This window comes from Centrocercus urophasianus, unplaced genomic scaffold (assembly GCF_019232065.1).
Source record: "Centrocercus urophasianus isolate 14NV4802_14NV808 unplaced genomic scaffold, USGS_Curo_1.0 seq_11, whole genome shotgun sequence".
Taxonomy (NCBI): Eukaryota; Metazoa; Chordata; class Aves; order Galliformes; family Phasianidae; genus Centrocercus; species Centrocercus urophasianus.
Genome location: NW_024884253.1, coordinates 67,529,991 through 67,553,092, shown reverse-complemented (window position 1 = coordinate 67,553,092; position 23,102 = coordinate 67,529,991). Strand labels below are relative to the sequence as shown.

The 23,102-nt window shown below is 36.0% G+C and overlaps 1 protein-coding gene across 7 annotated transcripts in view; it reads left to right on the top strand.

The window, feature by feature from the left end:
* Positions 1 to 23,102, top strand: part of SEMA5A (semaphorin 5A) — a 315,938-nt gene that overhangs the window by 236,228 nt on the left and 56,608 nt on the right. For all 7 annotated transcript variants that reach the window (XM_042809111.1, XM_042809115.1, XM_042809110.1 and 4 more), the window contains 3 exons: positions 1,282 to 1,463; positions 3,191 to 3,334; positions 11,386 to 11,533. In XM_042809111.1, coding sequence (XP_042665045.1) covers positions 1,282 to 1,463; positions 3,191 to 3,334; positions 11,386 to 11,533 — 474 coding nt within the window. The remainder of the gene's footprint in view (positions 1 to 1,281; positions 1,464 to 3,190; positions 3,335 to 11,385; positions 11,534 to 23,102) is intronic.

The window sequence follows — 23,102 nt, the reverse complement described above, 5'->3', positions numbered from 1 at the left end:
AAACTTTCATCCAAGTTTAATGAATCCTTTCCCTACAATTTCATGTTAATGATAATAACTGTAGACAACTGCAGGTTTAGTTTGTAATTGTAAGTGAAACAGTAAACATTCTTTGGCAAAGCATAGGAATAGAAAACAGGAAATATATTTTCATATCTCTGAGATTAATTGTGTTGGGGAATTCTCACTGCTGGTTTACAAACTGCTGATGAAAGCAGTGGTGTAAGAGAGATTGAGCTTACTTGTCACTTATAGATAAGTATTTTGTATTGTATATTCAGAATGAGCAAAGGTCAGTGAGTTATTTTTGTTAAGCAGGTGTCAGCAGAACTTTGAAATAATGAGTTATGGTTACTTTTTTTTTAACCGAAAGCGAAATTATAGCAATTAAACATGGCAAATCCATTAGCATTTAAGTGATAATGTTGCCATCATTTCTACTTATGATCATGAATTAGTAAAGATTAACATTTTGCTAAAAGAATTAATGGTACAAAGCCTAGATTTGTAAATGGAGATGAATTCATCATTCATCCAAGATCAGTAGGAGGCGGTAGGAATCCTATAGCTGTAGAAATTACAGGGTAAAAAACTTTTCTTTTTGAGGGAAAAAACTGGTTTGTCATGTAGACTAAGGTGCACTTAGGCTTTTTAAAAATGTTTTTATGATAGATTAACATAATTACTTCTAATGTTTAGAGAAAGTCATATTTAAAAGCACATTTAACCTTTTTCAAGTGATGCAATGAAACATATGCATCACAAAAACTTTGTCGAATAAAGATACTCATCATGGGAATTTGTGGTTAATTCAGCTGTTTTTCTTACCCTAGGCTATTATCCTCTGCTGCCTCTTCTGATCCAGACTCAGGTTTCCATAAGAATTCTTTCACATGTTGTTTTACAGTCGGTATCCAGGTTCCGAATTATGGGCAAATTTTAGGAAATAGGAAACGCTGTCAGCAGAAGATAGTCGAGAAAGTAAGATACATTTTTTATTGAATAACAGTAGGCAAGCAGGGTTATGAAAGGGAACACTTAGTTGTAATTATTGTTTTTGCTACATGGTGACATCCAGTGACCAAGATCAGTAGGAGGTGGTAGGAATCCTATAGCTGTAGAAATTACAAGGGAAGTGTACTGTCTGGAAGCTATACCTCTCCATTAGAGGCTTTTATTGTTTGTGACCGCAAGCTTTACCTCCATGTACTTCTGAATTAAGAGGCTGTACAAAGCAGCTGTCAGGCCTCAGGTTGGTCTTTCTGTTGTGTTTGTTCCTAGACAAGGAATCTTACGGTGGATGGACATTTTGGAACATGGTCACAGTGGAAACCATGCAGCCACACGGATGGTGCCAGCATTGGCTCCTGCCTCTGCAGGACCCGTGTGTGTGACAGTCCAGCTCCTCAGTGCGGAGGGTGGCTATGTGAAGGACCAACGATGGAAATTGCCAACTGTTCCAGGTAACAATTTCAGGTTCTATCACTTATGTTGCTAAAAGTTTGTAACTTAAGCAGAATTTAAACTACCCTTTCAAATCTCATCTGCAATCCACTGATCCTGTTCTGTGCTTGAAGCAGCTCATAGCAAAGACCAGAGCAAATGAAGCATTAGAAAAGTCTCTCTCAAACACTGTGGCAGAGAGAATAAGTGAAATGGCAAGCAGTGATTTCAAATGCAGTGTACTAAATTGTATTGTCCTCAGTTAATTTTTACAAAAGCTAAGAGAAAAAAAAAATCAATATTATGTAATAGCCGAAGTATGATACTTTTCTCAGTTCTGTTCAATTCTGTAAGTCATAAAACTTTTTTTTTTTTTTTTTTTTTTTTTTTTTTTTAAGTGAGAACTGTTTACTTTTTTCTCTTTTTTTTTGGCTTCATATCACCATTGTATTCCCCCATCTGACTTGGAAAAGATGTTTTCATTATATCTTTTTGATAGCATCATGACATTTGGATCTGTTGCCAGCCTATATGTCACTTCTTAGCCAATCTTTCTTTCTCACGCACATAGCCACTGTCATAAAAAATACAGTGATAGATAATTTCAAAGAGACTCAGAACACTGCATACTCTGAATTGCATTTAGGCTTCATCTTTAAAACATTTTACATACTTTAGTTGCAAGATGAAAAATAAACTGGTCCCTTCTGCTTATTTTTAGTGATTCTTTCAGGTTCTTGCCTCTGCCTTTTTGTTTTTCACATCATGGTAATGAATAAAACTGATTACCCTTCCACACAAGATAGTTGCCTGCTCTGTTAGTAGACATAGTAAATTTTAGGGGAACTATTAGAAGTACAATATAATATTTCACATCAGGAGAATGGTGGAAAAATATTCTGTGGAATTCTGAGCTGAATTCTCTCTGAAATTGAGAACACAATTTGGAACTTGTTTTGCATACCGGCACTGGCTGTATTACGCTACTATCTGGACATCTTACTTCTGTTAACACATTAACGTATTAATAATTGATTCCCAGAGTTCATGGAAAGTCAGAGATTTTGTTATTTTACCATTTCAGCAAGACATTCTACTGACCGAGATCTTTCTTATTGTCCATTTTAGAAAGGTCTGATTTTTTTTTTTTCAAATGCTATTTTAAAAATTTATTGTCAACTCTTTATCCATTTTAATAACAATAAATCAAGATCAATTTAAATTTGTGATAAATTACTGGAAGAAGTTTGTGTCATATTTAATACGGGATTTAGTTTTAAAAAAAAAAAAAAACAAAAAAAGCCTACAAGTAAAAATTGGAAAAATATGTAATTAAAATTTACATTCAGAACTTTTATACAGAAATTTGCAGATCAGGTTTATCCAGAACAAAGTGCCTGAAAGCAACTAAATAGACTTTTGATTGATGCTGTGTAGAGCCAGGAGTTGTACTTGATGATCCTTGTGTGTTCCTTCCAACTCAGGATGGTCTGTAGTTCTATTATGTCTTTGGACTTTGTTTACTTCTTGTGTAATGAGGTCCTTGCAACAGCTGCTGATCACAAAGCAAGGAATACGGAAGAATGAGAGCACTTTTATTTTAGTTTAATATCCTTTAAGAAATGGAACACGATGCTGTATCAGTGATAACTACGGAAATATGAGTCAGATTCTGCTGTCAGTCACACCTAATCAGCCATTCGCTATGTATAACAGATGACAGAGCCTGAGCTTTTTATTCTACCAGAAATGGAGGCTGGACACCATGGACTTCTTGGTCACCTTGTAGTACCACTTGTGGAATAGGCTTTCAAGTGCGTCAGCGCTCCTGCAGCAATCCAACCCCTCGCCATGGAGGACGTGTCTGTGTGGGACAGAATCGTGAGGAGAGGTAAGTTATCTTTTCTCTAACATCTGCTTTAATTTGTTCTGCTCAGCTGTAATCCATAGGACATTTTCTCCTTTACCTGCCTGATGTTTCTTTTCCTCTTCTTTCCTTCTCCTGAACTCCATGTGCTGCACAATAGCAGTATTCCCATTAGGAAGGATGTGGGGCTGCAGCAGTTCTTTCATCTTTCACTTAGCTGCATCCCTTCTGAGCCAGCTGAGCTCCTAGTGCCAGAGAATTGTGCTGAACCAATGTACTGCTGTCCCTTAAGACCCTGAAAATTGATTCTCCTGGAAAATTGATTGCAGTATGTTTAAATTGTAACTTGCCTGGGCTCAAGACCTGAAATTCAGAGCGAAATATAGTAAGGTCACAGCAGTATGTTACTGATGCCACGAGTTCATGTTTTGTGTCTTAAATGAATTAAGCTTCTATATAACATGAAGGGAAGTTTCAAGGGCTCTGTCTCATATTCAATAAATACAATACACCTGGACTCAAATATATTTTACTAAGCTTTCAGATGTCGGGTTTTTTTTAACTTGTTTGCATGTATATTAACCCCTGAGCGGATCAAGTCAGCTTAAACATTGATTTCCCTATCTAGCTGCTTTTTTACCAGACTGAGCACTGTGTAATAGCTCAGAATGTGAAGTTCAGGCCTCTGGTTGCATTACACATGCCCTCCTCTGAAGTGTCTAACTTGTAATTTATATGCTACTAATTTTAACAGAAATTAAATATTTATTTAAATCAAACTAGAATTCAGATAATTTACAACTCTTAGATGTGTTTATTATCATGTTTCCTGAGGCACGTCAAAAAACACAGAAGTCAGAATACTGGTGCTGGCGTAAGAGTTTGGAGTACTCTAGACATCCATTCCAATAGATGTATGTAGATACATTTGCCCTCAGTATGCAGTTGCAACTTACTTCAGTGTTTTTGTAAAATACTTTCACATAACCAAGGGAGAAGGTATGGTTATGTATCCTATGCTGATGTTAGATCAAAGTCAAATGTTAGATCAAAGGGGGGTTGGACTCGATGATCTCTGGAGGTCCCTTCCAACCCCTACAATTCTGTGATTCTGTGAAAGTCAGATAGTCATAAAGTAACCTTTATGGTGAGTTTCAGTAGGGGAGATTTAATTAAGCACTGGTTCTGGCATTGCTGCAGATGAAGAGATTGCAGTGAAGTGAAATTGCATCACACATTTATGTATAACAGAAGATCAGGGGCCTGGTCTTTCTAATTCTGAATGTAAAAGGCCAGTATTGTAGAACACGTGAACACTTGCTTTTTCAAAACCATGAATATTTACCATTTCGTCACAGAGGAGAGCATTTCGTTGTTTTGGAAATTGCTTTCTGAAAAAAGGTTGCTGAACCTAAAAGCTGTTCACCAAATGTAAAATTACGTCGACTGTTATGTGGCTTTGTCCCAGCATGAATAACAGATTTTCTTGAACTGAGTGTTCAGTCCAGAGCAGGACACGATAAGAGGGAGTGCAGAAGAAAAGAGTTTAATTTGAATAGACTTTTTGCTGATGGACATGAGTGTTAGTGGTCACTGTTCATCTAATTTTAGCACTGAATAAAAGTCCAATAAGGTGTTTCAGAGAAATACAGAAAGATACAATAAATACCTGATTATAAAATAAATGTCCAGTATTAAAACAATGGCTTGAATGCATTAAAAACACAGTTACAAAATGGGAAGTGATACTTCAGGTGAGTTAAATAATAACTCAGATGGGCTAAAATTTGGTGGTGTTGTTCTAAAGGAATAGAGATCTTACCGTTGCTCTGCTTTTGTAGTCTGTGATTTACTTGTCCTTTCCCTGTCATGTAGTTCAGCAGTAATCTTGGATGTACCACAGGGTGCCTTTTTCTCTCACAGTTCCTCTGTCACTGTTTATTTTCTCCTTGAAACTCTCCCCACTCACCAGCCCTGCATCACCATATCCGCCCTTCTTTCATTCACTAGTTTGCTCACAGCTAACTTTCCTGCCTTGACTCTGATTTTGTTTAGGCTATCCATGATGCTTCAGTATGCTGATACTTTTATACGTATTTTATTTTAAGAAGGTTTGTTATGTTAGGACATTCTGTCATATCATTTCTAAAGCAACTTTTCCAGAGGAACAAAGGTCCCTAATGCTTCTCATGATTATGACAGTGTCAAGCCAAGCACTAGGATCAGTCTTCAAAGCTGCAAAAAGCAGAGTCCTGGGAAACTTCCCAGCCAGAACCCATCCCACCACCCACAGCAAACCTGGAGATGGAGGCCAGTTTCTAGATTATGGGTGATGTCATGGTGCTGAGGCAGGTCTGAGATGCAAATCCAAACCACGGGCCACATCTGGTGGTTACCGGGCACGTCTGTAGTGCCAGAGCCAGAAATCAGTCCGTGTGTTGAGGTCTGAAGAAAGGAGCTCCATGTTGGGCTAGGGAATGAGCAAAGTACTCCTCCGATAGTGCTGGAGGAGCTGTTGAGACAATATAACTCCTGGGCTTGTTAGGTGAAGACAGAGGCCTCAGGTGAGGTTGACTGGGGCCATTAAGGCTTTTTGATGCCTTCGAGGTTCTAACATCTTGTGGAGAAGCTGTTTTTTGAGCTGAAGGCAATGGAGTACCAGTATTGATAATAGTCTTAATTTGCTGCTTGCCTCTAGTGACTCTGCGCTGCATGGACACTGAGTACTTGAGAACTGGGCCCAAAACATTTAGGCAGACTAAGAAAATACTCCAGGTTTGGTAGTTCATAAGAAATGTTCAGTTTGTTTTTGGCATCTAGGATGTACCAATTGGCAGCCTCTCTGATTTTCTTATGGAAATTAATGAATGTTTGTAAGCAGCCTAACATTTTACTTTCTTAGGGGCCTCAGCCCACGAGTAAAGTGAATAAATGTGTAGACTTAGTAAAAATTAGTATTAGGTGGTTTACAAATTTTGTGCTTTCGTCTTTGTTAAAGTACATATTCATGCCACCTTCACATGTTTAAGGAGCTTAAATATGAGATTCAGTTTCCACAACTGATATTATGGCAAACTTTGCAACTGCTTTTCAACAAACACAGTTCCCAGCAGAAATCCAGCACAGAATTCCATAAAAACGAAACACAGAAAAGGCAGTGCATTGTTGAGGTTAATTCTCCTACTGACGTGAATGAATATTCAGTTTTATAATATTTGTTCATGCATTAAGCAGTAAATATTTGTCTAGGCTATGCTTGTTTTACCTCATGAAAGTTGAGATCCTACAGTACCAAATATATCAGACAGATCTGTGTTTGCTGATCTTTCCCTTGAAATCAGTGGAAATATTTACCAATTTTAAATTCTGCAAATAGGTTAAGTTGTTGCTAGCTCTGTTGCTTAAGGGTGGAGGAGTAGAAAACAGTTAAAAGATAGCAGCAAATACTTAGATTAGAAAGCCAATTCACCTTGTAGAAATAGATCAGAAGTTCAGCTGGTGTGTTTGGACAGAATATGGAGAGGGAGCAAAAATAGGATTTTAACAGATAAGATAATGTTGTATTTAAGAGTCAAGATTGAAGACGTTCAGATGAATTCACTAGGGTCATAAAAATTTCTTTCGTTTTGTTGTTCTTTTTCTGTGTGTGGAATATTCACTGAAGCTACTGGAAAATTCTCAAGATTTTAGTTTATAAGGTCTGTAGTGTCCTTTCTTGACTTTGTAATTGAGTGAAAATATTTTTCCTCTGTGAGGAAGACGCAGTAGGTACAGACTCATTAAGTCCTTTGGTCTCTCTCTGCAGAAATGAGAGATATTAGAATGAGAATCCATTGCTTCTAGTGAGCGTAGTCTTCTTCCATTACAAAGGAAAAAAGAAAAAAGCAACACAAATCAGGATTAGAAAAATGGATTAGTTTCAGTTAAGGAGTAAACATTTGAAAATGCAGCTTTCTTATGTGCAAGATTAGAAGCAGTCACCTTTTTCTTTGAACACAATCGTTTGCCAATAGATCTCTCAGACTTGTTTTCAGAAGGAGGAATAACTGAGTGTCAATTGGTTCTTGACTATAGTTCTACGTATTTCTGTACAGCAGTAAAAACAAGTTTGATCTCCTTTAGCAGAGCAAATCAAACACGAGGTCTTGGGCTTTCCACTGCCCCCATAGTTGCTCTTCCTACTGGGAAGTGTCTGCTCCCATGATTCTCAGTTTCTCCATTCACTCCTCCTCCACAGAGTTCCCTGAGAGCACATGCCTCAGCTTCCACCGCCTTCAGCAGCCTCCTGGGAGGGGATTTCTGTTGATTCAACAATCTCCTTCCAGAAAGGCATGTGCATGTGTCATATATCTGCCTTCAATTAAAGCATTCCCATCAATTTCAGCACAGTCCATACTTCCTGTTAAGTGAGCAGCTTGTAACTGGGAGTACCCACCATGTAACAGTATTGTGTATGACAATGATTGTGATTAGTTTGTTTTTCTTAAATACGTAATAACATGATACTGTTCAAAATTAAGATTTATATGTCTAAATAGAATTTATTGGTTGAATAAAAAAAAGCACATAGCTATTGTATAGTTAACCTGTTTTAGTCAGTGATGCATGGCAATCTGACACTGTGGCAATTTGACACTGGAACAAAATATGGAAATAAATTCAAATTTTATGAGAATTATCTGGAGTAAAAATCACAAGTTACTCTAGTACCTAATGGTTCTGGGCATATCTAGATGGGGCTCTTTTTCCCCCCATTATGACAGTTCCTTTATTTGGAAATTAAAACTTGGTTTCATTCTAAGAGAAAATGGGAAAGGTCACTATACAAAACTCACATTTCTCTAGGCTGTTCTTCCTTCTGACCTCATTGCAGTTAGAAATGGGATTAGGGGAGAGGGCAGTGGTTTCACAGATCTTTTGTTGAATTACTTTAAAATGTTAGCCCTGTGGGTCCTGAGAACAAAATTAAGAGGGGAAGAAAGAGCAAAAGGGAAAAAGGGTTACTGAGTGACTTGAACTGCAGCCAAAAAGAAATATAATGAAGCTTGGCTCAAAGCTTCTTGCTGTAGGACAGTGCTCAAAGTTCAATTGCAGGGATGTCTCTAATTTTGAAAGCATACCTGATGTTTTTAGAGGTTGGCTTTCTAAAAGGAAAGTAAATTTAACTTGTACACTGTGGTTTCATTGTTTGTTTGCTTGAAGTGTTTTTTTTTTTCCTTTTCTGAAAAAAATGTAAAATTAACAATCAATTCTGTTGATTCTATTTCTTTTTCATGAATTGAAGTTAAGTAGTTGTATGGGCACCTTAGGGCTTTTTTCAGTTTCATTTTGTAGTTTCAGCTGCATACTTAAGTAGCATTGGTTAGCAGAACTGCTGGCTTTTGAGCTGTTTACTGTGTCATTTGTTAGACTTAATTTCTGTCTCCCACTTGAGAGCAGGTGGTACAGCACAATGGCATTACAGGAGTCACTGTATAGTGTCAGGAATCTCATTTAAGTGAGATCCGTCATACCTGACTTCAAGTGCCTTCAATGTATTTATGCTGTGCTTCATCTATGGTCTGTGGAAATCTAGTCAATACGAGTAGTGGAGAACAGAGTAATTTATTTCATTCTAGTTTATATTCCTAAATTTGATCAAATGAATCATTCTAGCTCTGTAGTTTGTATCAACAAAATTTCCATTGACTGTGTGGAAGCATAGATATTCATCTCCCACACAGCCGTTACAGTTAGTGGAGAGAAATCAATACACCGAGTACTGTATTTCTGTGACCTTTACATTACAGTGCCATAAATCATGTTTTTAAAATGATTACTACTTTTAAAATAATTGCTACTTCATTTCTAGAGAGCTACATAGCATGTGTCTATTTTATGGTGAGATGAATCCCACCCTTAGTCTCAATTTTTGGGTGGCTGAATATCAGTAATTGTACATTTCATGGCGGACTTGCTTAATCCTGTTTGTGTATCCCAAATTAATTTAACACATCTCCATTAAAAACTAATTAAATTATGCAAAATATGTACTCATTTGAATGAATAAATGGTGATGTTGCATGTATCCTTAATTGGGTACGCATTCTCAACAAATGATCAAGAGATGAGCTATCACAAATATTCCCATAAATGAGTGCATGTGATGATATACATGCAGCTATCTGAGTTTCGGGAGAGGAATATCCAGTCACAGAACATTCATCTGCATCTTTAGGAATGAATAGCATAATGAGAACTGTAAATTGCAAATAATGAACATTTAATAATGAACATTATTAGAATAAGAAATCTAATCTGAGGATCAACTTGGGTGACATAAACTGAAAATTGCAAATAATGAACATATAGGAGAAAACGAAAGATTGAAACAAAGATTGAAAAAAAATTTACCCAAATCGTATGTAGAAGATTTCTGAGATAGCAGATTCATAAGCACTGAGGTTTTTTTTGTTTTTCCTCAGTTTTTCTGGAGAAGAATAGACAGGGTCAATACGAGCTGTTAGTAGTTAATTTAATAATACAGAAAGACAAAACTAAACATCCCTACCCCATTTATCCCATTCCCAACCTTTTAAATTTTAGTGGGGTTTCTCAGACCTGTAGACAAATTCTGAGTGATTAACTCCAGCATTTGGGATAAACCTACTGGTGTGTATATATATATACAAATATATATATATAAAATAGACAACAGTGTTTTTTTGTTTTGTTGTTTTTGTTTGTTTTTTTTTTCCTACAGAATTCTGAACATGCAAATTCTTTGGCAATGGAGAATTAGAGCTTGATAATCTTAGGGCTTTCTATAAAAAAAAATTGTTGCTATGGTTATTCTTGTTGAAAATGACAACAGTTTATGCTGTCATTGTTTCCCTTTATGTAGAAAGTGAATTACTGAAGTATTAAGTACAGTTTTCATGGCAGGAGAGAGCAATATGACGAAAGGTAAGAGAACAGTGCATATGGAATAGCTGGTGTAAGAAATGAGGATATATTGTAATGATGGATTTGTTCATTCAAGACAATCAGAAGTAGTAGCAAGAAGAGCGATGCAGTGGCATCCACAAGACTTGAACACTTTGGGGATCAGCTGTTTTCTGAACACTGTCAAGGCTTTACTTCATTTTAGATAATACCTAAAATTTGGACTTGATAATCTTGGAGGTCTTTTTCAATATTGATGATACTATGATTCTATGACCTTGGCCCCTATTAGAAACCTACGCATGCTTTCTGGTATTCCAAATCCTTTGGTCATACACAGAGTCTTTACCAAGCAGCACATGGAATACTCTATCTATACTCTAGCAACACGAGTAAAAAAAAAAAAAAAAAAAAAAAAAGAAGCAGAATTTTAGAGTTTTGTTTTTTTAAGTCACTATAACTTGAGATAGTTGGTATTATCTGAACGTCTGGTTATAGTAACAAAGCTCCATAGTTAAATGTTCCTCCTTCTCTTGAAGATCTGGTATCCCTCTAAACTAAATCAGTTTATAGCCCACTGGAAAATCCTTCAAGGATCATAGTAGCTAAAAGCAACCTTTAAAAGCTAAAGTAATAATACTATCAAAACAGCATAGTTCTGTATGCCTAGAGTCAGTGTTTCAGATTTTATTTTACCCGTAAAAGCAGAGACACAGTAGAAAACAAAAGGAAGTTTAGCGCTCTCTGAAGAGGAGAGAGATGAGTCCTAATCATTGCTTGTCTAGTAAGATAAAATACTGCCTGCATAAACGGTTGCTTTCATTTGGTTGACTCACTTCTCTGGACACAGAGACACATCTGTTATTATTAAAGTAGTTGCAAATATTGCTTATGTGCTCACAGTGCAGTGGCATGCTTGTTTCACACAGATTGCATAAAGGCGCTGAATAGAGTAAACAAATGCTTCAACAAATGTTTAAACTCTGTGCAGTGTGACAATTGTTAGCTCAATGTTTCATGAATGGAGAGGGACCCGTTATATAAAATATTTCCTAGTGAAAACATCTATCTGAATAACCAAATGAGCAACTTGGAAAAGGTGTTGTCTTGGTACTAAACAGATTCTTTGCCTTGTTTGCCTTTTCTCACAGGTACTGCAATGAGCATTTGTTGTGCCCCCCTCATGTGTTTTGGACAGGCTGGGGTCCATGGGAACGCTGCACGGCTCAGTGCGGAGGGGGGATTCAGGCTCGGCGTAGGACTTGTGAAAATGGTCCTGACTGTCCTGGCTGCAGTGTGGTAAGTAAATCTCGGCTTGTTCTTCAGCAGATGTGTGTGTGCCCATACACTGTAGCTCTAACATGAGTCACTAGAATGTCTCTGTCTCTAGATGTCTCTGTCACTAGAATTTGTCCCTGTGTTGCTCAAATGTTTTGAAATTTATCAGAGAAATATATATCATTCAGTTTTTATACAATATCATCTAGAATATGGGCTTCCTGAGGCAAGATTGGTGCGGATAAGGGCTGTGTCCTTGGCAGGTATATAACATTTTTTATTTTTATCGCCAGAGTATATAGGAACTCTTGCTATGAACCGAAGATTCTGGTGTCACATGTCCTGTGCAGTACAGAAGGGATAAGTTTAAAATCTAAAGAAGTAATAAGACAGGAAGTGAATACAAATTACATGAAACCACCAGCAAGTGCTGAAGTAAACTTGAGAAGTGACAGTGATCTTAGCATGACAGTAGCCTAACAGCTGCCAAGTTTCAAGGCTACTGTAGGACAATTATGAATGGATAGAAATATATTGTGGTTGACCCATTTATGAAGACAAACATATGGAAAAGTGTATAGGGTTTTCTTCTTGTATCTGAACGAGCATAGGTATTACATTTCATAAAATGAGCACATCAAAATGGAACATTGCTTTCTTGAAGATGGTGAGGCGGTATGTAGCAGAGAATGAGTAAGGGAAACCAGCAGCAATACACAGTGAGCAGGGTGACATATTCACTGCAGTACAGCTGGAAAATAACCTTGGTGTGGATGTTGCTGAATGGATAATACTGTCAAAGGTAAAGGAAGGGATTTTGTTGCTGGACCATTAGAAGCTGAAGGAAAATCTTAGCATATGTAAGTGAATATCAGAAGATGAACCTTGTGGTGCTATTTCATGTTGCATCTAAATTGAATTCCAGTAATGGATTGTCAGTGAAGAGAATATTATGTAGAAAGCATAACCTGGGTGAAAATTTGAAGTGGTTGAAACTGAAGAAGATGGATTCTGCTGCTGAATGACACAAGGTATTGTTAATCTCCCCAGTGACTGAAAACAGGCACAGCTTAGACAGAAGCTGGCAGTTCTGTTTAAATTTGTAGTGTTTTGTAGCCAGATCTAATGTTGCACGCTGAGAAATATGTACTGAACTTTGTTCCAGAAATCTAAATACGCAAAAGAAAGATTTTTTTTTTCCCATATATTAAACCAATTTTTGTGTGCTTTAATTTCAAAGTGTCAGTTAATTCTGAGGTTTGTCATGGACTACATGTTAGCCTGGCAGTAATTCAGTATTAAACCTTTCAAATATTTTTTGTGTGTATTTTCCCAGAGTTTGTTCTCTCTTTAATATTCATCCTGGTGTAAAAATTGAATTTTCAATAGATTGAAAACATTCAGCAGGTTTGCTCATGTGTTTTAGCTGAACTATAAGAATCAACCTAATAACTTCTACGTATTTTTCAAAAAATATTTGTCTCTCCCTGATGTTCACAAAAAAATCAAACATATGGATTAGATCTGTTGCTAAACCTTAATGGATAACAAATAAAAGAACACAGTTTGAAAGTATTCTGTGTCAGTCATCCCTGTTTATCCCATCTTAGTTCGCATGCAAGAAAGAATTATTTTGTTCCGCACACGATTTTCTCATGGACTGTAATGAAAAATATGTTACTGATTTTCTTCAGAAATTGCACAAAGAAAATATAAAATCTTGTAAAAGTGTTATAATTATCACTGATATGAGATCATTGTTACTAGGATTAATAGTTTACATGTTTGGTGCAACAAAACAGTTACCAATGCATTTGTGGATGTTCAGTTGTTCAGAAAAGCAGTCCGTATGACTTAGGTAACAATGGAAACCAACCTCAAGTAGAAGCCCTTTATAGGTCCTGATGTTTTTGTGAGACAAGGAATTCTACTTGTCAAATCTGTCTTTTGTTTAAGTCTCAGTGAATTTGAACCTGGAAGTAAGCCTGTCTTGAGTCAAAGGTTGTGTAGCTGTTGTAGGACTTTGTGGATAGATTAATCTTGAGAACTACTTCATTATTTCTTTATTATTCCTAAGAAGTTGCTTTTTTTCATTAATGTAGGAAAAAGCAATCTGAAATATTTTTATGACTTTTTTTTATAATTGTTCAGTTAATCAAATATTCATTGTAATAAAATTCTAATAAGAGCACTAAAATTAAAACCTATTTATTCATTAGTTTCTTTTACTTCAACCATTTTGTTTGGTAATAGTATGTGTCCTCTGAAAGAAATAAAATTATGGGTTTCTACCATAGTTAATAAAGTAGAAATTATCTTGCACTCTTATTACCAATTTCACATCTTTAATAGGTGTAATAATGCTACACACTTATTTGGTGAAAGATGTAATAAGGCTGCAAACTTAAGTGGTGAAAGATATTTTCTGAGTTCCAGTTGTTTTTAACCCCCCCTTTTTTTTTTTTTAGTATCTCAGAACTTGGAACCCTAAATAACCTCAGAAAGACAGTGAAAGTGATAGTAGTTTTGTACAGTGCTTACTGGATATCTATCAGATCTGGAGTAAAAGAGGGTGGTGACACACTGGAACAGGTTGCCCAAGGAGGCTGTGGATGCCCCATCCTTGGAGACATTCAAGGCCAGGCTGGATGTGACTCTGCGCAGCCTGGTCCAGTGGTTGGTGACCCTGCCCATGGCAGAGGGGTTGAAACTAGATGATACTTGAGGTCCTTTTCAACCCAGGCCATTCTGTGATTCTACTATATGGTTCTATAATAGAGATGCTATGAGACAGGATTTCACCATGTGAATTAAAGGCATATGTGAAAATAGAACCAAGGACTTAAAATACCCAGTTCTTTTCAGTGATCAGGTGATAGCTCTAATATAAAAGAAAGGACTCCTGGTTTCTTATTTTCTTTCATTAAGTATGAATTCTCAAATAGCATGGGTTGTCATATATCTTCTGCAGCTGTATTGCTCAGAGCCTGCTGTCTGTATAGTCAAGACTCATATTCATAAAAAGCAGGAAAGAAGCATGTAGATGAGAGCATATAATTTAAGATGATAATAACAACATTAGATTTCATTTCATCTTGAAATGAAATTTATGATGCATCACAGGTGTAGGGAGGACTAAATGCTGTCTTGGGACTCAACTATGATGATTCTTCATTTTAGAATAGTTTTTCAGTGGCAGGGCAGGAGTCAAAAGGAAATACTGTTTCCTTAAAAAAGAAAGCCTACAGCTTGTTTGCCAGCACTATCAGGAGACCAGATTTTATGTTGCAGGAGTACGTACGTCTTCTGTTTTCCAATGTGAAACCAGTCTGTGCATCTGCAGTACAGCCAGCCGTAATCTATTTAGCTGTTCTCATTTTGCTGCTTTTTTCATATCCGTGGCTACTGTCTACGTCCACAGATTTCTACTACATAATTTTTACTCAGCGTTTTCCTCCCTTTCAGCTTTGTTGTATTACTGTTAGCCTGTAATAGCACAGCAGGTGGCTACTGCTTGTGTTTTGCTTTATGCGTGTTTCTCATCAGCTGGTTCCTTGGCTTTATCTCTTATAGCAGAAATGAACCAAGACAATTGGATATCTTCTGTTAGAACTTGATAAAGTTCCTTGCAGCTATTGCAAACTTAGCGTCTTATAAAATAATCATGAACAAATAATCCAAAGATAGAAAAGCATGATGATGTATTCAAGATGCATCTCTGAGGTTTATTTAGTACGTGAAAATAGCTGACCAAAGACTCAGGATCAAAAGCGTTGAATATAGACCATAACTTTTTATAGTGTCAGAGAACAAGACCACAGAGAATCCTAAAGGTCAAATGAAGCTTGAAATCAAAATCTGGAGCCACAAAGATTGCATCAAGATTTTTATGTTAACCAAGGTCAGTACAAAATGCTGGAAATTGTCTAATAAGAGAAAAGGCTGTCACGGCCAAATTTAAGAGCAGCCAGAATCTGGTAATAGGACAATAAAGTAGATGAGAAAACAAGTATTACTGTAATGTATTCAGGTGATACACATGCTAGAGAAAGCACCATGGAATTTTGTGGACTGAATTAATGTGACTCAGAGGACAAATCTCTTTAGATTTTACAGCATACTTGGGTAAATTGTACGTTTGTTTCAGAAAGAGCTTCTTTTCCCGTGAGTAGCATAATCTCACTTGAATTGGCCCCAGGTCAGTATTAAACATAACTTGCTTTGAGAATTATTAGAATAAGAAATCTAATCTGATATCAACTTGGGTGACATACTTTATGTGTACTTGTCATTTCAGTTATGCTAAAGCATGCATTAATTTTATTGTTGTAATGGAAGTCTGGTAACTAATGATTCCATACAGTAAAACAAAGCATGTTAGAGATTTCTGTGAAATAAAGGAATGACAGAATTTCATTTATTTTTTAGACATATTTGCTAGTGTTGCATTCATATCTTTTAAATTACATTATTATTATTATTATTATATTTTTCATTATTTATTATTATTATTATTATTATTATTATTATTATTATTATCATTATTATTTTAATGTTCCAGACAAACAAAACTTGGGGAAGAAAAACTCTCTGGTTCTAAAATTTCAGTTAGACACAAGAAGAAAAAAGATGTCTTGGAAAAGCAAATGTCAGAAATGTTTTCTTTCATTAAGTTTTTAAAGAGAATTTGAAGATGGAAGGTTTTCAGAAATACTTTATCCACCAGAAAGGGCACCAAACTGCCTTTAAAATATTTTCTATATCCCAAAATAAACTCCAAGTACTCAGTCTCACAAAAACTGAAAAGATTTTTATTATGCTTTTTAATGTTTTTTTTTTTTTTTTTTTTTAAAAAAAAAAAAAAAAGTCTCCCTTTGACCTCTCAGACTGAAGACAAATAATTCATATTCTATTGCAAAACCGGAAAAATACACTCTCACAAATATGAAGCACAAAGATTATTCTTTTTCTATGGCATTTGGCAATTTTGTGTTCATTCTTTTTCTGTCTATTATGCAAACTTCAGTGAGCATTAGCTGCTTCTTATATACCTTAAATGTTTAGCAAAGAACAACTTACTTTCTTCTGATGATGTAAATACAATTGCAATTATAAGCAGTGTAGAGTAATTATAAGGGGGAAAAGCAAAACACAAAGAAATCACAAGATACGTGTTTGGAAAACACAGACACATAGAGTTGTGGTAGTTGAGAAGCCCAACTATGTCAGTTAAGAGAATTATCAGCCATGCATACTTAAAGTAAACAGAAGCTGATGAAAAGATGTGTATACACAAGGGCTGCTCCAATAGTAATGCCTCTTATTTTATGATGTTGACCCAGGAAGTCAGAAACAGATGTTGGTGTTATGGCAGTTGAATATTCCTGATAATATTCCATTATATTCTGTTGCCATGTAACAGATGGCACCAGAGGGACAATCTGACAAAAAGGTGTGGATGAACAAAGGTGCGTCACTGAATTCTTCCATATGGAAAAACGTGCACCCACTGACATTCACTGATGCTTGATGAACATTTCTGGAGACCAGTGTGAGCATGGTGAGGTGGTGGATGGTGCATTTCAGCAGTGGTGGCAGAGGCTGCTGGTCACCTCCACTGGTGCAGATTTTTGTGAGTGCAGCATGCAAGCTCTTGTTCATAGCTGGCAAAAATGCATACTAATCATGGTGACTGTTGAAAAACAGTTGTTTTGTAGCTGAGAATTTGCTCTATCAAATTGTGCCATTCTTTTTATCTGTTGTAGTTTCCACGGAAATAAATAGGAATCATTAGTTTCAGAGCACCCTACATATATCCAAATGTGAGGCATTCGAAATAGCCTTTAACTACATTTCCAACAGTCATTTTGCTGTTTGATGAGGCTAAAATGCACATTGCTTACTTTCTTGCTTAAAGTGAAACAGCATAAAGCATCTCTTTTTTGAGACACATGTAACTTTAGAAGCTATTTAAAGCTGAAAATTTTTTCATCTCTGAAAAACTGTCAAAACTCCACTTAATTCAGTATGAACGCAATGCATCCAGTTTGATACAACCTATGATGATAGGCAATGTCTGCAGTTCTGTCCTGCATCCATGACAAAATCTTTCAGAGTCTTCTTTATTACTCACCTGTGATATTTTCTTTTATGGAACAATTCTAATTGATTTTAGATTTCTTTTTCAAACCTAGTTAGATCTGTTGTCCTTTATGAGTATTCTCACATTCAAGAGCTTTGCCCTTGAACCAATGAGTGTCTGTGATATAGATGATGTATGTTGGATTCAGAAGGCCAAGTCTCATTTAAAGTACCATAGGAAACAAATCAGACTGTAACTGAGCATAAGCCTTCTCAAGGCTTTGGATGTAGGGAATGGTCTGTGCATTCCTGAAAGTCGGGTAATAGCCAGGTTCTTTCATCCACATGGAGACTCTTATTGATCAGTGAAAGGAGGCCTTATTTAGTACATCCGGAATTTCCCATGCTGTTTTCTAAAAGCCTGTGTCCTGTAATAATTATTGCTATCTTTTTTTCAGCAGCTCCCATGCTGAAGGTGCAGTTTTTGTTATTGTAACTTAGACGTAATGCATTGCACCTGGCTATTACAGGCTCTGTTTGAATTGTGATCATTACTGTGTCTGATAACCACACAAGGAAAAAGTGTTTGAAAGCTCCTTCAATCTCTGCACAGCACTCCAAAGGCTCAGCATTACAAGGAATAAAGTTCAGTTTCCCCTTAGGTAAGCTCATTTGTGAATATGAATAGGAAAGAAAAATACAGTTATTAAGGAATAAGGGACATTGGGTGCTAAGGTTTTGTGCTGCGCTAATGATAGAATGAATTAATAAGTAATTCTGAAGCTTGAGGATAATTTCTGGTGACTCATGCTTCATCCAGCCTGAGATTTTTCATTACTATGGAGCTACAAACATTCAGTTATCTCTGGGAAGTGTCCCAAAACTCCGTCATTACAGGCTAAAACTCAAAAAGTAGGTGACATGGTTTTAGCTTAGTTTCATCAAGTAATAAGGCTTACAAGACCATATTGCGGTCTGTTCAGTGAGAACTCCTCTGTCCATAAGTAGGTAACTTTGATTTGGAGAGTCATCTTATGTTACAATATGAAATTGCAAAAAGTTGCATGAAAAATATTCATTATAGGACAAAAAATTAAATTCATTCCCACCTTCAGAGGCAGGGCCACCACTGAGTCCCATATTTGTACCAGGTTGCATGACGTGATAGTGAGTGTGCATGTTAGCCACTGCATGTCTCTTAATTTCAGCTGTAGGACCACTAAAGCCTAATGACAGAAGATGTGCGAGAGGAAATGAGGCTCTCAAGGAAAAGTTTCCAAGTCCTGAAAGGTAAACTTGCAGGAAATCAAGTGTCATTAGTTCCAGTGCTTATGGAACTACTTACTAGTTCCATAACTATAGTTTTCTTTGATGTGTAGAAAGTATTTCCATGAAATGAAAACTGACATAGCAGAGAGGGCTGCAAAATAAATAAATAAATAAATAGATTTCAGCAGTCTCAGGCAAAGGGGAAGATATGTGGCAACTGAAATGAATTTTGAGGAAATTTAAGACCGAAAAAGAACAGGTGTGACTGTGTTTCTACCAGTATCTGCAAGGAGAAAGTTTCTTCCTATCCTCTGTCTAGCAGTCACAAGAGCAGTGCACACCAGATAGCAATCTAGTAGCACATCTGGTATTTTCTGTCCTGTGTCATGGTACTGCCTTAACTCCACTGAGCGTCCTTTCTTCAGTTGCAATCAGTATCAAGTGCCACAAAGACAATAAGGACGTGATAAGAACTATGCAGACAATGTGGTTATACAGAATAACCTTTCTTGACTACTATAAACACCTGGATAAAATTCAAAATATTAGCTAATTACTACTAATTACTATTACACAGTAGTACTAATTACTGTGCTACAGAAATGCAGCAATTTATATGTAGTAAACTGAGTGCAATATAGATTTCTATGTCATGTTATTTGCAGTGAAGAAAGAAGACTAAATAACCCCATACTGGAGTACTGGAAAGACTATTGCTGTATTTAATATGTTTATTTGTTTGTTTGTTTGTTTAATTCTATTTCTTTGCTTGTTTAAGAAAGAAAAAGGTAACAAAGCCCATAGAAAAAATGTATCTACATTCAGAAAGAAGAAAATGGTGTTGCAGGTGGAGAGAGGCTATTTCACTTCATTTGTGGTTTTCGAATTACCAAATAGCTTCAGAGAATAAAAGAATTAAGATGTAGAATGAAAAGTGGAGATCAATTCTTTGCAATAATACAAAAGTAGAGCACTGCATATTTTCCTAACATTATTCTCCAAGAGGATAACTGTTTTGTGGGTTTTGTTGTTTTTTTTTTGTTTTTGTTTTTGTTTTTTTTTAACAATCAATATGCATCAGCTACAATATATATGGTTTCAGATTTGTTGTGTTACAAAGAAGGATGATCATTGAAGTGATATACTGCTAGCAAGCAGGTGTAGAAGCTAAAAGGTGTATCCAGCTGGACATAGGTTGTCATGGCAGAAGAAATGTCAGATTAATTAGAGATTAATGTGTATCTCTTAAAGGAAAAAACTTGGGACAGATTTTAATTATTTGTTTTCTTAGTAATATTAGCAGATGAATTTGGATTACATTTGCAGGTGTCCTGAAATTGAAAGTCATCATCATCAGCACAAAGCTGGATTTGCATGTTACACTGGAGTTGTTAGATATCTCTGAGGGCTGAAGTAAGAGTAAAGAAATGAGTTGTATAATAATTCTGAATTAATGCAGTTTAAACAAAACTTCTCCTGTCACCTTGAAATATAGTGAAGAAAAAGCCCGGAGAATAACCCTTGTGCATGAGATGTTTACAATACTAAAAGCCAGAAAAAAATATGTGGCAATGGAAAATACAGATTTGATTTCAGCATTTAGGAAGCTTTAGCAAGGCATTTCCAGTACACAAAAAAAGGGTACTCTAGAGATTTCCATAAACTAATCCTGGAATGGAAGACTGTAACTGTCCAGACTGGAGCTAGTTGAAATCAGATTAGAGGTCATGCTGTTTTCTCCATAGCTGCTGTTAACTTGTCTTCAAAGTGAAGCTTATTTTGAAGCTGAACGTATCTGACTCCTTTGGATTGAAGTCTGAAGTGATTGGATCAAGTTATGGTTTCATCTACAAATTTTAGAAGTCTCCTCTATCACAAAGCTATGTCTTTGTAAGCATGCAAAAACCATTGTTTAACTCCAGACAGCTCACTTTAGGTCAGTGTGCAATTGCAATCAAAAAGGGGGGAAAAGAGCGCATGACAGCCATTTTAAAATGTACTGGAGGTTCAATAGAACTGTTATATAAATCTGTTCTGTAACAACAGTTACTTTTCTTAAGGAAAAGTGGTAGAAGTGATCTTGGCCCTAGAAAACATCCCAGAGAAAGCCAAAGGCTGGGATTTTGATAAATTAGAATTTACAGGGTTCTGATGTATGAAGTACTAATATGTAAAGTAATGGCAAGTCTGGAGAGCAAATACTGGGATTTCAATACTGTAATATGATGAATTTTAGGGAAATGTGAAGCCAGTTAAGGCTATTAATTTCTATTTAGGGCATTGTTACATGATGCAACGTGTTGCAAGAAATTTTTGAGGCTTAAATCTTAAGAATCAAAAAACCCTAAACAACAGTGGGCGTAATATCAGGATGTACTAGATTTACAGTAGATTTTAAGAAAAATAGCATATTAAATCACATTTTAAAATTTTAAATCTTTTTCTGCACATGAAGAGTCCAACTTTGCTTCGAGCATTCCACTTCCGTGCTGTCCTTTGACAGTAGAAACAACGTGTCTGATCAAGAATGGCGTTTCCAATGTTCTTTTTTAAGGGAGTATTGAGACAGTGTATAAAAAAAACCAGTTCCTCTAATTTATTTTGGTTCTTTTAGCCTTAGCCTTCTGTAGTTAAAATGCTACAGTGTGAACTTACTTAATACACCACGAAGTGCATTCACATATTGACCCAGTGATTGGTTAATGCAATGCAATGTTTTATTTCAGAGACCTTCAGTTTGACCTTAGTAAATGAAGGGGTGGATGAAGCCTGCATAATTAAGATGTGCTGTTGCCATTGTAGTTACACCGCTGCAACAACTGTTGAAGATCTAAGGTTGATTTGTTCGCAGAGAGAATTGACAGTGGTCCTTATCCGTCAGACTGTAATTAATTAGATCTCTATCCAAATTCATGACATTTCTATGCCAGCTTTTGTTTTCACTTACTCTCAGAACATTATAATAATTTTTAATTTTTAATTTTTAAAACTCTTAATTATTATGATGTGGTAGAATTTTGCTTTTCAATGAGAATTGTGCCAGATAGCTCTATTCTGATCAAGATAGTATCAGATTGAGGCATCATATTATATGATACTGGGAATATTTACTGATAGAGTTAATAAAAGTACCAGTGTTTGTTTTCCTGGATTTATTCCCTTGTCCCTTTCAAGTTCAGTTGTTGGCTTAGAAGGTTTCTGTGCTAAAACTATACCAAGCACATGCAAGGTATTAAGTTATTCAAAGCCTCTGATATTCATCCTGAACAAACATACTAACCTTAGAAAAAAGCAAAAATGTTCCTTGTGCCTATTCATAACTTCTGTATCTTCAGAATGTTGTGACTGAATCTACTGTAGCATACTGAAATTATATTTAGGCCCAAATATCCCAGTAGATGAGATTGTATCCTTCATGTCTGAAAATCTAAGTTCATATAGACAGTGAGCTCTTCTGCAAGTATATATACTGATCTGTCTGTACAGCTTAATGGACAGGATATAGTTTCACAATCACAAGCAGTACCCATAATGGTACTACAAGCAGCATCACATAGCATATACTTTTATGCCTGAGTAGTGCAGCAGAAAATAAAATGATTAATCCTGCAGATTCAGGGGAAGATTTTTTTTCACAAGGCAGTATTTATTACATCATTTGAAACGTCTGAAAGGTGAATGGATTTGAAGACATGAAAGAACAGCTCTTTCAGTTTATGGTACAAGAATCTTTAACTTTGTTACTCACAGCAATTTCTAACATGAGAGAGAACAGAGAAGTGTTTATGACCCTGTAAAGATTAAGAAGTTGATCTATGTTTCCTTTGAAATTGGTGAAACTCCTCTGCAGATTGGTAGTGGTCCAGAAGAAGGTCAGCCCCAAAATGCAATTCTTGTTTGCCTTTTTTTTTTTTTTTTTTTTTTAGAGAAAAAGGATGAAACTCTATTTTTCAGATTGTAACTTTATTTTTCAACTAGTTGATTCAGAACAAGGGACTCATTCACTTTCATCTCTTTGGATTTTGACTTAGTCTACTCAAGGAAAAATGAAAAAGAAACCTTAGAGTTGATGTGTTGGCTCTATTAACAACTTTCTAACATTTAAAATGGAAAATTGGCTAGATCTTCAGTTAGTAACAGTTTATGACACTGTTGATTCCCTCCAGGATGCGTGAGAGAACTTGCGAATTATGGTTTGGCTGTTAATCTCAAAATTTTGATCAGTTCTGCAGTACTAGAG